Below are 15,315 nucleotides of genomic sequence, written 5' to 3' on the forward strand. Positions count from 1 at the left end.
TACGCCCAACTGCTTAAGCAAACGTCAAATTTACACGTCTCTTTTATGCCCCCACCTCCATAAAATCTTTCTCTTTTTTCCTCGTAAACTCCCTTTCTCTTTTCTCCTCTCCCCATTTCGGATCGACCCTTCTCCACTACGGCACTCCCATTTTCTTTTCCCAGAAAGCTCCGATTTCCAGGTCTGATTTTCAATATTTCCTTTCTCACTTTTGATTAATTACCTTCCCATTACTTTTTGTATTAACTCTTCTATTCTTGGTTATGGATTGGAATCATTGCTGATTTTTATTTCTTTAATTTAGAAGGTGTTTTTATTGATTTATTAATTTAGAACTTGCTAACTCTTTGTTTTGTTTTTAATTGAATGATTCTCGTGTTTTGTGTTTTATTGTGATTAATTCCTTTGATGAGCTGTTGAACATGAGATGGGTGTTTCTTGTTTTGGTTAAATTTGGCATTGTGAAGTTTTGGTGTTGTTAGGGGTAGAAAGAAGCAATGGCAGTGAACCGATTTCAGTGTTTAGATTTATTGCTGTTTTTGGGTCATTGAAGTTCGGAACAATCATTTAGCAAAGTGGGTATTTTGATTTTGAACTTAGTTTGCCATTTTCCCTAGGGTCATTGATAGTCCACAATCAATAGAATGAAATGAATTGATTCTACTAGCTTCCCCCCAAAAAAAGGCGCTTGCATCCCTTTTCATGTAGGAGAAATTTGAGTTTGTACCTCTGTATACACCCATTGTATGGGACCAATAGACAGGAGTTAGTGGAAGTGTGGCGTTGGTTGTTCTTGAATCCCGAATTGAAATGGCAGGGTAAAAACAGAATTAAAATGAAATTGGAGCATATGATTTTGGGTTAGGAAAACCCTTTGTTTGAAGGGATGTGTTGTAGAATTTGTTTAGTGCTTGATGGAATGTAACTGTTATCGAGGCTGCTTTTTGATCTCATAGTTCATATTAACTGCATCTAGCAAGATCCTTTTCGACTTGAATGAAATTCTGTAGCTAAAGGGTTTGTCCGTGACTAAAAAAATTCAACCTAGTTGCGTAAATGACTATTGGACAATGACCTTTTATTCGTTCATTTCTTACTACTTGGGGATAATTTTTCATGAACCATGAGCAGATGGAGCCTGATATTAACTTCTAATTTGGATTTTATTATCGAAACTCATTGCCATGGATAAAGAAAAACCGCCACTAGACCTGGGTGAAGCCAAGCAACTGGTTCTTGCTCGGTGAAGAAGACGAACTACTTCACGCCATTAGAGTCGTCACGCCCAACGAGATGTGCCAACCTCGGTTGTTGTCAGTAAACATTTTGCTTGAGAATGGCTACATTATGCTGTTTTTTTTTTAGACGGAAGATTATGCTCCGTTTTGTAAACCAATACTAGTTACTAGTTTTTTTTTCTTCTTATCGCAATGTGTTAGTGAGTTCGTGACTTAGTGGTATCCAATAAAGTCAGTAGTTTGTTCCAGTGCTTGCCACCAGATAGATATGCGGCTTTTTCTACAACTGGTGATCTTATTTCTATATTCTGATGGCAGGTTTTATCAGGCCATTGTGTAAGATTACGTAAAGAATCTGCAAGGTTTGCAGTTGGCCTGAGCCAGAAGTTTCTTCCCTTCTTTTCAACTGCCATGTTCTCCAGAAGGTGTATTATGTAAGGTGAAATTGCAGGACTTATCAAGAGGTAATATGGAAGATAGCAAGATGTCACGTGCTGCTTAGGTGCAGTTGATCATATGAAGCTTGAAATCATCTTAATCTAAAAAGAAGTGATACTCATCCTAGTGTCCTGGACATGGGATGGATGTGGCTTGTGTATGTTTTCTTCTTTCTATTAAATGCGAGGGAGTCTGTCGGCAGTTCTGGGAAAGCATGGTTTCTAGAAATGGCTACTGGGACATCATCTCTCTACAGCTGGAGTATCACTAGTTCAAGCATATTTGTGCTTACAGCTCTGGTGCTATCTATGTATCTCATCTTTGAGCACTTAGCAGCTTACAATCACCCAGAGGTCTGTTCTTATCCAACCTTATATGTGCTCTAAGTTTTGGTCTAGCAGTCCATTTATTATGTTTGTCGGTTTTTTTGGCCCTTTTAACCATTGATGGAACGTACATGCCAGCATCTATTACATAGGGTGCATGAATAAGTTGCTACATGAGCTCCAAGGTTTATATTAGTATAGGTGATTTCATGTCACTGTCAGGTGATCATGAGAAATACTTACATTTATTAGTATAGGTGATTTCATGTCAGAATGCTTGTTAAAAATAAATCATATATCTCATGGAAGGTTTTAATATAGATGATTTGATTACCCATTTATATGTCTACCTATGCAACTTAAGAATTTATTAAATAAAGTTCTTTCAGAAAACTTACATGAAACTCTGACAGGGTTCTGTGTTCTTGCCTCTTGGAGCTCTGCAAGGCTCTCTCCACATTTCTGTTTGTTTATTTAAGCAATACTCCTAGTGCCATTTCTCAACAGATCTCTTATTTTCCCCTACAAATACACTCATTATAAATTACGCTGCAGCTGTGCTCCTTAAAATTCTGATAAGTATTTAGTTGGACTCCCTCCGTTTTCTGATGTTGTACCCATTTAATGTAGACTCTTGTTTCAAGGAGGGGTGAGTGGGTGTAAGAAAAAGGTGGAAAAAATAAGAGAGATGTAATAAATTAGTGGGTAATATTGGGAAAAGTAGGAGAGAGATGATGTAAAGGTGTAATTATTATGGGAAAGGGGTAAGATTGTAAAAATGATTGCCAAAAACAGAATAAAGTACTGTCGTTCGGATAACCATGTGAAAGCCCTTGTTAGGGGCATGGGGACGCTGCTTGAGATTGAGGAGGACAAGTTGGGCCTAGACAGGTATAGGAGAGTCAAACTCATGCTTGATGTTTCTAAACCTCTAAGGCGTCAGAAGGTAATCACAGACAGGAGTGGAAGAGAAGTGAAGGTCGAGTTTGCATATGAATGGCTGCCGTTTATGTGTTTTGCATGTGGTGTTATGGGACATTCGGAGAGGGACTGTGCTGCAGTAGCTGAAGAGGATAAGAAAAAGGGGCCAGGATGGGGATTGTTCTTACGAGCCTCCCCTAGAAAGGGTCGTGGGAAGGAGTTGGAAGAGCTAGCTACGCTCTCAGCAGGGAGGAAGGCCTTATTCGTCACCAAAAGGGGTGAGCATTTATCCACGGTGGATGGTGGTGCAATGAGGGGGGCGCCCAATGAAGGCCCAGGCCAGTGGGCAATTAGTGGAAAATGCTGCTGGAGTGAATGATGTGGCTTTGATGACATCAACAAACCCGGTGAAAGAGGGGGTAAACCCCATTTCGACCCCCATATTGAATTTTGTAGTGGGAACAAGTGATGCGAAGAAAGGTTCTGTGAGGAAATATAAGAAATTAGTGAGGAGAAAAGGAGTGTCAGATAGTGTGGAACCCAATAACGAAGGGGTAGAGAGCTTCTTGAAGAAAAGAGACAGAGAGGGGGACTGTGATATGGAAGATGTTGTGGGGTTAGGAAAGAAAGCGCTTGTGGACTCAAATGATCATGGATTGCGGATGACGGTGGTTGCCGAGGTGCAACCCCGCCCAGCTCAATGAGTATCTTGGGGCTCAATTGTAGAGGGCTGGGCAACCCCTCTGCAATTGGAGGTCTCCGGGACTTAATCCGGAGGGAGGCCCCGTCTGTGATATTCCTATCGGAGACGAAACTGAGTAGTAGTGAGTTTGGCAGAATAAAAAGTAAGTTACGTGATTTTGAAGGCTTGGCAGTTGATTCAATGGGGAGGGCGGGTGGCCTTGCATTGATGTGGCGTAAGGATGTTGATGTGGTGCTACGCACGATGTCGGTCCACCATATTGATGTGGTGGTGCGGGGAGGTTTGGGCGAGGATGAATGGCGGTTGACAGGTTTCTATGGGTGGCCGGAAACTCAATGCAGGCACCTATCGTGGAAGCTCCTGGAAGATTTAGCGGGACAATCCCATTTACCGTGGGCTTGGCTTGGGGACTTTAATGAAATTCTACGTGGTTCTGAGAAGAAAGGGGGCGTGGACAGGGCTGAATGGCAAATGGTAAATTTCAGAAGTGCGGTGGATGTATGCGGTTTTCGTGAGGTCCCGTTCTCTGGGTATGAGTTCACCTATGACAATGGGAGAGAGTTGGCTGAGAACAGACAGACTAGGTTGGATAGGGCTTTTGCTACGGACGAGTGGTTTACTTCATTCCCTGAGGCGCATTTGTATAATCTGGACAGGGAGTGGTCTGACCATGCTCCCATTAAGCTAACATTGTGGAGGCAAAAGGGGAGGATGGCGTTGGGTGAAAAACCGTTCAGGTTCGAGCAGTTTTGGGTGGCGGAAGAGGAGTGTGAGGGGGTGATTGAGAACGCTTGGCGAGGGGGGTACTCTTTGGACTCGAAATTAGCCATGTGTACGGATAACTTGAAGGCGTGGAGTGAGGACAAGTTTTGCCCGATATTCAGGGAATTAAAGAAAAAAAGACGTGCTCTTCGTAAGCTCAATAAGGGAGGGTTATCGAGAGACGAAGGAGAGAAAAGGCGGAGCTTAGTACGTGATATTGAGGGCTTGGTACGCCATGAAGAAGCCTATTGGAGACAGAGGTCGCGGGTGTTATGGCTAAAGGAGGGTGACCGGAACTCCAAATTCTTCCATCAACGAGCGTCGGGTAGAAAGCGGCGTAATACCATTCGAAAGTTGATCGACGAAGAGGGTATGGAGCATGTTGGTGATGAAGCGTTGGGGGCGGTGGCAGTGGACTACTTTAAAATTATATTTTCATCCTCTAACCCACCCCAAATTGATCGTGCTTTGCAGGACTTCCAACCAAGGGTCACTGCTGAGATGAATGAGGGGCTCCAGGCAGATTATAGTAAGATTATAGTACGGAGGAGATATCGATTGCGTTGAGTCAAATGCACCCGATAAAGGCTCCGGGGCCGGATGGTATGTGCCCACTTTTCTTCCAAGCATATTGGGGCATTGTTGGTCCTTCGGTGTGTAATGTAGCGTTGAGTATTCTTAGAGGAGGATCGATGCCACCTTACTTGAACAAAACTCACATTGTCCTCATCCCAAAAAAGAACAATGCAGAAAGAATGGTCGACTTTCGTCCAATATCGTTGTGTAATGTGGTATACAAACTGGTGTCCAAGGTCCTTGCAAATCGCCTCAAGCTCTTTCTGGATAATATTATTTCCGTAAATCAAAGTGCTTTTATACCGGGGCGCCTTATTACGGACAATATTCTAGTAGCTTTTGAAATGTTCCATCATATGAAAAACCAGAAAAGTGCGGAAGGGTGTTTGGCGATGAAGTTAGACATGGCGAAGGCGTATGATCGGATAGAGTGGGACTTCCTTGATGCGGTACTTGGTAAGTTTGGCTTTGATGTTGGGTGGAGGAGTCGAGTTATGGAATGTGTGAGGACTGTCAGCTTCTCGGTGTTGGTTAATGGGCGTCCGTCGGAGGAGTTTAGTCCAAGTAGAGGAATTAGGTAGGGCGATCCTGTATCCCCTTACCTATTCATCTTGTGTGGGGAGGTGCTCTCAAACCTCCTGTTAAAAGCCGAAGAAAGGAACGGGCTCCATGGTATTAAAGTAGCGCGCACTGCCCCCTCCATAAATCATTTGCTGTTTGCGGATGATTGCATAATCTTCTTGAAAGCAGCTATGCATGATGCGGAAGTGATAAAGGAGACTCTCGATTTATATGAACAGGCGTCGGGGCAAAAGGTGAACCGTGACAAAACCACTGTGAGCTTTAGCAGGGGCGTGGATGATGAGAGGAGAGTGGCGTTGGAGACTAAGCTGGGCGTCAACATAGTCGACATACACAATCGCTACTTGGGACTTCCAACGGTGGTGGGGAGGTCGAAGAAGGTGATTACTAGGGGAGTCAAGGAGAAGTTGTGGAAGAAGCTTCAAGGGTGGAAGGGGATGATTCTTTCTAAGGCAGGTAGGGAGGTTATGATAAAGGCGGTGGCCCAATCTCTCCCTACCTATGCGATGAGCGTGTTTAAGTTTCCATCCTCCTTTTGTGATGAACTACGGGCTCTTGTTTCTCAGTTTTGGTGGGGTCAGAAGCAAGGTGAGAGGAAGATTCATTGGGTGGCATGGAAAGCTTTGTGTCGTCCCAAGGAGGAAGGTGGAATGGGTTTCCGTGATTTCAAACTCTTTAACTGGGCCCTCCTCGGTAAGGAGGCATGGCGCCTCTTAGTGCACCAAGGTTCTCTTGTGGAGCAGGTTCTTAGGGCTCGCTATTACCCGAGTGGTTGTTTTATGGAGGCCGAATTAGGCAATGCGCCTAGCTATACTTGGCGGGGAATTTGGGGAGCGAGGTGGGTGGTCCGACGGGGTATGCGGTGGAGGGTTGGCAACGGTGAGAAAATTAGAGCTTGGGCTGACCCGTGGATTCCAGGTACTCAAACCAGGAAGATCATTTCTCCTAGGGGTGTTTCGAATAGTGAGTTGGTGGTGGGTGATTTGATTAACCCTATAACAAGAAGCTGGAACACAGAACTTGTGAGGCAGTGTTTCCTCCCCTTTGAACAGGCGAGGGTTCTGAGCATACCTCTTAGCCCCCGAATGCCGGATGATACGATCTGCTGGGACCTTGAGAAAGATGGAAGGTACTCGGTTCGCTCCGCGTATAGGGCTATCTCTGGTGACTCGAGAGTGGAGAATGGCGGATCCCCTTCGACAAACACAGCTATCTGGTCAAAGGTTTGGCGCCTTAAGGCGCTACCACGTATTAAAATTTTTGCGTGGAGGGTCTGTTTGGAGGTGCTCCCCACTAGAAGGGGGCTAAGTCGCCGCATTCCCTCATACGATGCTGAGTGTGGGGTGTGTCGCACAAGGGAAGAAGAGACTGTGTTACATGCCATTAAAGACTGTCCTTTTGCGCGGGAAGTTTGGAAGGCTAGTAAATTCGAAGGTCTGGCTTCGTCAAAATGCCGTACCGCTGTGGATTGGTGGGAACTATGTTTTGAGAAACTGGATGGGGAGGAAATGGAGGAGTTGGTTACAACCTGCTGGGCGATTTGGGGGGCGAGGAACAAGTTTGTTGTTGAGAAGCAAGCCACCGAGCCAGAGAAGACGTTAAGTTATGCCATGAAGACCTGTGGGGAGTTAAGGCAGGAGGAGGTGTGTGCAGTAAGGAGACAAGGTGGGCGAGAAAGGGTAGAACACCCGGTGGTGTGGGCAAGGCCAGGCGTAGGAAGGGCCAAAGTGAACGTCGACGCTGGAATGTTGGGGGAGGTGGGCATGGGGCTGGGTATAATATGCAGGGATGCGCAAGGGGAGATCATTGCGTGTGCAGCGAAGCAAGTGGAGCATGTTTGGGAGACGTAGGTCGCGGAGGCTATGGCTGTTTACTGGGGGATGCGGGTGGCGTTGGATGTGGGCTTGTCCAGAGTGGTGGTCGAGAGCGACTCCTTGTCCGTAATCCAAGGACTACAGGTCTACAGTGAAGGCGAACAGGGTCGAGTAGTTTACATTTGATTTTTGATGACATTGTGGCTTTAGCTGATAGTTTTAATGATATTAGTTGGTCTTTTGTTAAACGAAGTGGGAATAAGGCTGCCCATACTTTGGCCCATCTTCAACCTTGGGAGATTGGATTAAGGATATGGGAGGACGACTTCCCCAGTACCATCATTGATGTTATAGCTTCTGATTCAGCAATATAAGCACTGATTTGCTTCCCTCAAAAAAAAAAAAAAAACAGAATAAAGTAGAAGTGGGTAGAACAAGAAAACACCGCTTTTGGAAAGTGGGCACAAAAAAACGGAGGGAGTAATATACATTATAACGTGGGAGAAGCAAAGAAATATAAGATAAAAATAAAGTGTGTTAATATTTCCATTTTTTTAGATTTTGGCACTGACCGTTTTCCCCTTGCCTCGTTGGATTGAATTTCAGGAGCAGAAATTCCTAATAGGGCTCATACTAATGGTTCCTGTGTATGCTTTAGAATCGGTAAGCTAATCCTTATCTTGTTGTGATTTCACATTTTTGGTAATCATTTACATTTGTGATGCACTGACGTGAAATAATTATGTTCAGCTCCCCTTTAAAGCTTTTTTGTTGTACTTCCTAGTAGTCTAACACTCTCACATTGAAATTGATTATTCGTTTTTCTGAATAGGTAAATAGGTTAGGAGTGTTAAACACTAAGTTTTTGTCCCCGTCTTTGGGTATGAGGTGTGGTGATGTATGAACGCATGATGGTGTGGATTTGAGTTTTATATTGTTCATAAGCTCTGAATCTCTGATACTCCGTACAATATCCATACAAAGCTAAGCATTAAAGATATGCTGAATAACTGAAAGAGTAGTAAATTAACTCTAACTATATCTAAATTGTTATGCTGAATAACTGTTATTCTGTCATTCCTTAAAGGCTGTAAATTGGATTTTATTATAAGCTTCTGTTTCAAAAACAAATGCCAAATTTGTTTTGTTTCAAAATTTTTATTTAATGCAATATTGTACATTGGCACTCATTTTGTTGTAGCGTGCAATTTTAGTACGAAGTATGCAATACAAAATGATTTCTTGTTCATTTTTTTTCTCATTTCATGAAGAGATAAGTGCAGTTCATAAGTAATTCTTATCATATTAATCCAATAAAAATGGAACAACAATATATACTAGTATACAGTTAAGTAGTTAACTATACTTTACATCCCAAAGTGGAAAGGCCTATATTGGTGGGGTCTAAGTCTCGTTCTCCTCACTTTTCTGTTCGCTTGTTTTAAGTTCGGATAAGTTAAGTGCAAGACAAATAAGTTCAGATGTGTTGAATTTAAGGCCAGTGAATTCAAATAAGTTAAGGGCCAATAAGGGCTACCCAAGTTCAGTTCACATTTTATATCAAGTTCAAAAATAAGTTAACTGTGGAGTTGATAAGTTAAGATACGTTACGTCAGGAGTCAGAACTAAAGCTTGCAATGGGTTGGGTTGGGTCCAAGTCAGGTCGACCTATTTATAAACGGGTTGAGATTTGCCTAACCTGAACCCAACCTGATTAATTAAACGGGTTGGAATTTTCAACCCAACCTGACAATAAACGGGTCGACCTGTACAGAAATATAATTTATTTATTTTTATAAACTTTTTTTCTTACTTTGAACATAATCTGACGGAGCAAGATTGAAGATTTGAAGTACTAAGATTGTCTTAAATTGGCAATACATAGCCTAAAATTTTATTCTACTTTTTGCTCTAATTTAGTTTGTTACAAATTCATACTACTCTGTTGTTCACTTGTTCTGAATATTTGATGATATTAAACCATTATGTACCAAACTAATATTGTGGTCCTTTATGCAATATAAAACTTTGTTAAAATCAAGCAAAAAATGCTAATTCCAAGAACAAAAATAAACTGGACAAATTATAAGAGTCGGGTTAACAAACCAGTGGATTACTGGAACAAGATGAATTTTACGAACATATACATGCTTAATCAGTAAGATGATGGTAAAACTTCCATAAAATCATTGATTATATCTAAAAACAAATAGTATAACCAAACCGGAAAACCAGTCGAACTATTAGCAAAGAGCAGAAGAAGAATCGTTTCAGATGAGAGTAGATACTCAAAGAGAGGGGAGAGAGAGAGAGAGGGGAAGGGAGAGAGAGAGGGGAGACGGCTATTAGGGTTCTGAGTCATTTTTCAATTGTTATATTGTAGTTAAAGTCCAAAAAGGCCCAAACTTCAAACTAAAACGGGTTGAGTGGGTTGACATGACCTAATTGTGTAAACGACTAAACGGGTTAGATGGGTTGTTTTCGGGTCAAAAATTTCAAACCCCCCCCCCCCAACTCTTTTAACTATACGGGTTGGGTTGACCCATTTAGTTAAATGAGTTGAAAATTTTGATCCAACCCTTTATTATTGGGTTGGTGGGTTGGGTTAGCTTTTGCCAGCTCTAGTCAGAAGTATAAAAAGATAAGTTAAAATACTGAAAATTAGTTGAAAATCACACACGTATGTTCATATTTTTAGTCATCCTTCTGGAAGTTCATTAGAACAAAGGCTCTTTGAGAATATAAATTGTCATGTACTTATGAGCTTTTACGTCTTGCTAAATATGTTAATATTAACTTTTCTATTTGCTTAAGTAACAAATCTCAAAAGAAAGGGTAAACATCGCTAGGAAACTGAGAGTTGTCGATTTCGCTGAATTTCCATTTCCTTATTGTGTGTAAACAACATATATTTGTACAAGAGAATTTATATTTATAGTTATTTATCTCATTACATGAATCATAATTATGAAAGCATATGTAGTAGGGGGTCCAACTTGTGAATATATCCCTAATGTGCTCTAAACTTGGTGATGGTTTGGAGGAAGTCTAAAGTGGGAGGACAATTCATTTCATCTCATTTTTGGGAATACATATGATGCCAACAGTGAATGCTATCAATAATAGGGATCCATCAGATTTCTGAATTTTCTGTCAAATTTGGATATAAGCATAAAGCATGTAACTTTTTCTTCGTCTTATCTACTTCGTATATATCATTATCTGTTTGTTTGAACTCCTTGAGAACTTGTTGAATTTATCATGCATGTCTAGACTTCTCAATTGTGAAAAATGACATACTTTTCTTTGGTAGCTTTAAGTTCTCTTTTCTTTTTGCATGGTTACAATTGAGTCATTAGAGAATTGTGATGACTGCTGATTGTTGGGTTGTTGTCTTATGTTTTTTTTATTACAGTTCTTGTCGCTGTTGGATTCAAAAGCTGCATTTAACTGTGAAGTAATACGCGATTGCTATGAAGCTTTTGCATTGTACTGCTTTGAGAGATATCTCATTGCTTGTCTAGGTATTTGCACAAGATCATTTCAACTGTAATCTTTTAACTGTTCTTTGAATTTATGCTTGAAATATTACTTTGAACTTCACCATAAAATGTTTCATGTTTATTAATCTTGCCCCTTTTTTTTTTTTTTCTTTACTTCTCCCGAGTTCCTGGTCTTTTTTTTTTTTTGAGGGGGGTGGGGGAGTGGTTAGAGTGGCTATTGTACATAATCGCTGAATAGGATATGGTCTTTGTTTTATATTGATTATTAACCAATGTTGAGATGAATGACAACCTGAACAGAGCCAAACGTGAAAGTAGCTGAGTTTTGATTGACCTTTTAATCCATTTAATTAAATAAGTTGACAAGAATTAAAATAGGATATATTAGGGTTGATAGATTTACTCGAAAATAGCCTGCTGCTTTTATCCCTTTTAACATTAAAGTTCCAGTTGATTATAGTGATGGGCCTAATTGATGGTTGTAAATAAAAGAAACTTTGGAATGGAAGCATTGTTACATTTTTATAATTATTTTCTTGAACTCACGTTTTTTTTTTTGGGCAACTTGTTTTAATTAAATAATAAATTTTAATATTTAATAATATTTAGTACTTGGGTACATATGTTGGGTTAGAGTTGCGGTTTTCAATCTGTTCAATAAATGGGTTTGCTTTGGGTTCAGGGTTTTTGACATGTTAATGATCGTCGCGAACATGAACTCAACCTGATACAATCTTTTTGCTGGCTCTACTTGTGTCAATGTTGGGTGTTGATGCTGTCACTGCTGCATCAACATTGAAGGAACCAATTTTTTTTTGTCTTGTGTTCATGCAAGCTTGTCGTTAGTCTGCACTATAGCTATTATTCTTTTTAGTAATGTTTGTTTCTTCAAATAGGTGTTTCTTATAGAAGTCAACCAACTATTGATTATGGTTTATGATCTTATGCGGTGCCATTGTTTAACATTGGATAGGTTATTTTTGTAGACTGTTTGACGTGGTCTTTGTCAAGATCGTAGGTAAAAGATGAAACTGCCAAAATATAAACTTCCTTTGTTTTGACTTTTGACAGAGCAATCATTCTATGTTTGTCAATCTGAGTATATCAGAAAGAATTTTTTGTTCATGCTGTAGTAGGTTAGTTGTACATCTAGATTCCATATCCCAGCTGGATGTGAGACTTCCCCTGCACTGGCTGGTTGTTATTGCACACTAATGTGTAAGTGTCAACGTTGCAAAAACTGGAATAATGATGTGGGGCAGTTAGTTGATGTAAAACACTACAAAGACCATCTTATCCTTTTATGTATGCAATCTTTTTCCGTAGTCCAAGTTAAAATAAGTGACCAGAAAATACATTCCCTGTTAAGTTATTTGGATTAGATATGAGGAAATTGCTTGATTTTGAGTATTCGATTGGATTACTTTGACCCTAGCGTCAGTTGTTTTGACCATCCCCTGAAATATCTACGAGTAGCTAGGTTCAAAGATTCAGACGTTAGACCAGAGAGTTTCTGGAGAAATCTTACATTGACATTTATCATTTATGTGAATATTCTTTGAACTTTGACGCATATTTCTGTGCCTTACTTCTGTTAAAACCAGATTTAGAATCATCAATGACACCTGGCTGGACTAATATCTCTTGTGCGGTTGTGCCTTGTAATTTAAATGAGAATAGTTTGCATAAATAAGGTACTTAGATGCAAAAGCTGCACGTATAAATGGAGATATTTTGGTGTCATATGTGTCTATTCCTTGTAATTGGACAAACTCAAATTTGTTCACGAGCCTTAACATGTTCATTAATAAATTTAATAAAAAATATTGATGAAAAATATCAAACCCATAAATGCTACATTGGTCATATTTCTTTTTGATTGGGGCTCCAACCATGTGCAACTTGAAATGGTGAATGACTGGGTTAACTATATCGTGTTTCAACTTTTGATATATTCATGGACTGTAGTAGCTCTGAATAATAGTGGTACTCATATGACATATCTATTGTGGCATGTATGAAGTTGGAATGTGGCATGGCGAATTTTTTATTAAACTTCATTTTGTTACAGGCGGAGAAGAAAAGACAATTGAATTTATGGAAAGCCAAAGTATCATAAGTTCTGGCTCGCCCCTTTTGGAAGAAGCATATACTTATGGTGTTGTAGAGCATCCATTCCCTCTCAAATACTTCATGAGGGAGTGGTATCTTGGGAAAGATTTCTATCAAGCTGTTAAAATTGGCATAGTTCAATATGTAAGTACCATGATTGAGGAGTAAATGCAAAACATTACCAACTTCATATGAAGTTGATCTTTGATTCATATGAATATTCTGAATAGCAAAACATTACCAACTTCATATGAAGTTGATCTTTGATTCATATGAATATTCTGAATATAAAGAGGGTTCAAGATGTTAATATTACAAAGTAATATCATGTTATTTTGTGTTCGATATGCTATTTTGTGGTTAATCTTAGTAGTGATGATTGTAAAATGGCAGGCAAGTATAAGTTGTCTTTAGCATTTCAGGCTTTGATCAATTATGATATTTAATCTCAAGTAGAAACATTAATTTGTATTAACCTTTTCACTTGTCAGATGATACTGAAGTTGATATGTGCACTATTAGCAATACTTTTGGAAGCTTGTGGCGTGTACGGAGAAGGGAAATTCCAGTGGAATTATGGGTAAGATATGTCTTATTTTGAGTTTCTCGTCATAGTTTGGAAATTTTAAATAACTTTTTTTTCAAGACAAGAAAAGGTTCAGTGAATCTCTCCACATATTTTGTTGCCGTGATCAAATTGGTAATCGACAGGTATAGCATGCTTGTTGTACATAATAGGAGAAGGTGTGATTGGGATTTAGTATCGTATTCTGCCTCTTATGAGTTGAGTTTTATTGTTTTGTCATGTGTGCTTGATTTCAATTTCTGGAATTTCTTATTGCAGCTATCCCTATTTGGCAGCAGTTCTTAACTTCAGTCAGACATGGGCTTTATATTGCCTCGTTCAATTCTATTCAGTCACGAAAGATAGACTTGAACCAATCAAGCCTTTGGCAAAATTTCTTACTTTCAAGTCAATAGTATTCTTGACATGGTGGCAAGGAATAGCTGTTGCTTTCCTTTTCTCAATAGGAGCCTTCCGGGGTTCCTTGGCTCAGGAGTTGAAGACACGTATTCAGGACTATATAATATGTATTGAGGTTAGTCTCTTTTTAAAAAAAAATATTTTGATTAATTCACTTTATATTTTCAGCAATTTCATAATTGTTTACTAGAATGAATCTGCATTTTAATTTCCTCTGTGCCAGATGGGTGTTGCAGCTGTGGTTCATCTTTATGTGTTTCCAGCAGTATCTTACAAACGTGGAGAACGGTGTGTTAGAGATGTTGTTGTTATGGATGACTATGCAGCCTTAGGTACCCCTCCAGACCCAGAGGAGGTTAGGGATGGTGCCAAATTCACCAGGATGCGCCTAGCTCGACATGATGACGACAGAGAAAAGCGTTTAAATTTTCCTCAATCAGTTCGTGACGTGGTGGTCGGTAGTGGAGAAATCGTGAGTTTTCACAAACTCTCCCTTTTAATAAATACATTATAAAGTATGATATCAATAGTGATTGTAAACCAAACCTTGAATCTTGTTTGTATTTGGTAGATTGCGGATGACATGAGGTTCACAGTATCCCATGTGGTAGAGCCAGTTGAAAGGGGTTTTGCAAAAATAAATAGAACCTTCCACGAGATATCAGAAAATGTAAAGAAACTAGAGCTGAAGAGGAGCTCCAAGGATGATAGTGTGATCCCATTAAATTCATGGAGAAAAGATTTTAATGATGATGATCATCTTCCAGAAGGGAGTATTAGTGACAGTGGTTTGGCTTGGGGATCGAGATCACAACATGTCAAATATAGAAGTTCATCGTCCCAGTTAGGATAGCCCAGAGAAAGATGCTGATAGTTTACCTCACTTTTATACGAGTAGTCAAGTCAGTCCGTACTGACGGTCTGAAATCAGCATATCATCCCACTGGTGTGTTTAGTCACCTATTTTGTTTTCCTTGTATTTCCTAATCTAAGTTACGACCACGACCGATGACAGGTTAGAGGCAAGAGCTAATTTGACAAATAGTAGAAGGTGCTAACTGATTTTACAGTGAACAGCAGAAAATTAGATGTCTAGCTGATTTACTTGTACAGATAACAAAAAAAAAACCCAAAGAAAATAGAACCGTGTCTATTTGAACATATATCTCCTTGTAAATGAATAACAAAATTTGATAGTAATCATTGCATGGAGAAATAAATATGTTGAAACTTGAAACTTGAAACTATGTTTGTTCAAGATTATTATTGTATTTTCAACACCGCGCCACCTTTATATCTAAATGACAAGGTGCCAAAGTTTTAGTCAATCTCTCTTGGTTTCCCGATGTGTGAAT

The 15,315-nt window shown here is 39.7% G+C and overlaps 1 protein-coding gene across 1 annotated transcript; it reads left to right on the plus strand.

The window, feature by feature from the left end:
• Positions 1-24: 24 nt before the first annotated feature.
• On the plus strand, positions 25-15,206 carry LOC110782767 (protein LAZ1 homolog 1). Its single transcript, XM_021987006.2, has 9 exons — positions 25-181; positions 1,557-2,029; positions 7,967-8,023; positions 10,776-10,884; positions 12,935-13,119; positions 13,467-13,555; positions 13,820-14,075; positions 14,184-14,432; positions 14,532-15,206. The coding sequence occupies exons 2-9, from the start codon at positions 1,814-1,816 to the stop codon at positions 14,811-14,813; spliced, it is 1,443 nt and encodes a 480-aa protein (XP_021842698.2). The 5' UTR covers positions 25-181; positions 1,557-1,813; the 3' UTR covers positions 14,814-15,206.
• Positions 15,207-15,315: the final 109 nt, after the last annotated feature.

This window comes from Spinacia oleracea, chromosome 4 (assembly GCF_020520425.1).
Source record: "Spinacia oleracea cultivar Varoflay chromosome 4, BTI_SOV_V1, whole genome shotgun sequence".
NCBI classification, from domain to species: Eukaryota; Viridiplantae; Streptophyta; class Magnoliopsida; order Caryophyllales; family Amaranthaceae; genus Spinacia; species Spinacia oleracea.

What these genes read in the sequence shown, in the direction of transcription:
- LOC110782767 (XM_021987006.2), top strand. Translation starts at nt 1,814, where the DNA reads ATGGGATGGATGTGGCTTGTGTATGTTTTCTTCTTTCTATTAAATGCG. An exon ending in ATATCTCATTGCTTGTCTAG is followed by an intron (nt 10,885 to 12,934) that starts GTATTTGCACAA and finishes ATTTTGTTACAG; the next exon opens with GCGGAGAAGAAAAGACAATT. An exon ending in AAATTGGCATAGTTCAATAT is followed by an intron (nt 13,120 to 13,466) that starts GTAAGTACCATG and finishes TTCACTTGTCAG; the next exon opens with ATGATACTGAAGTTGATATG.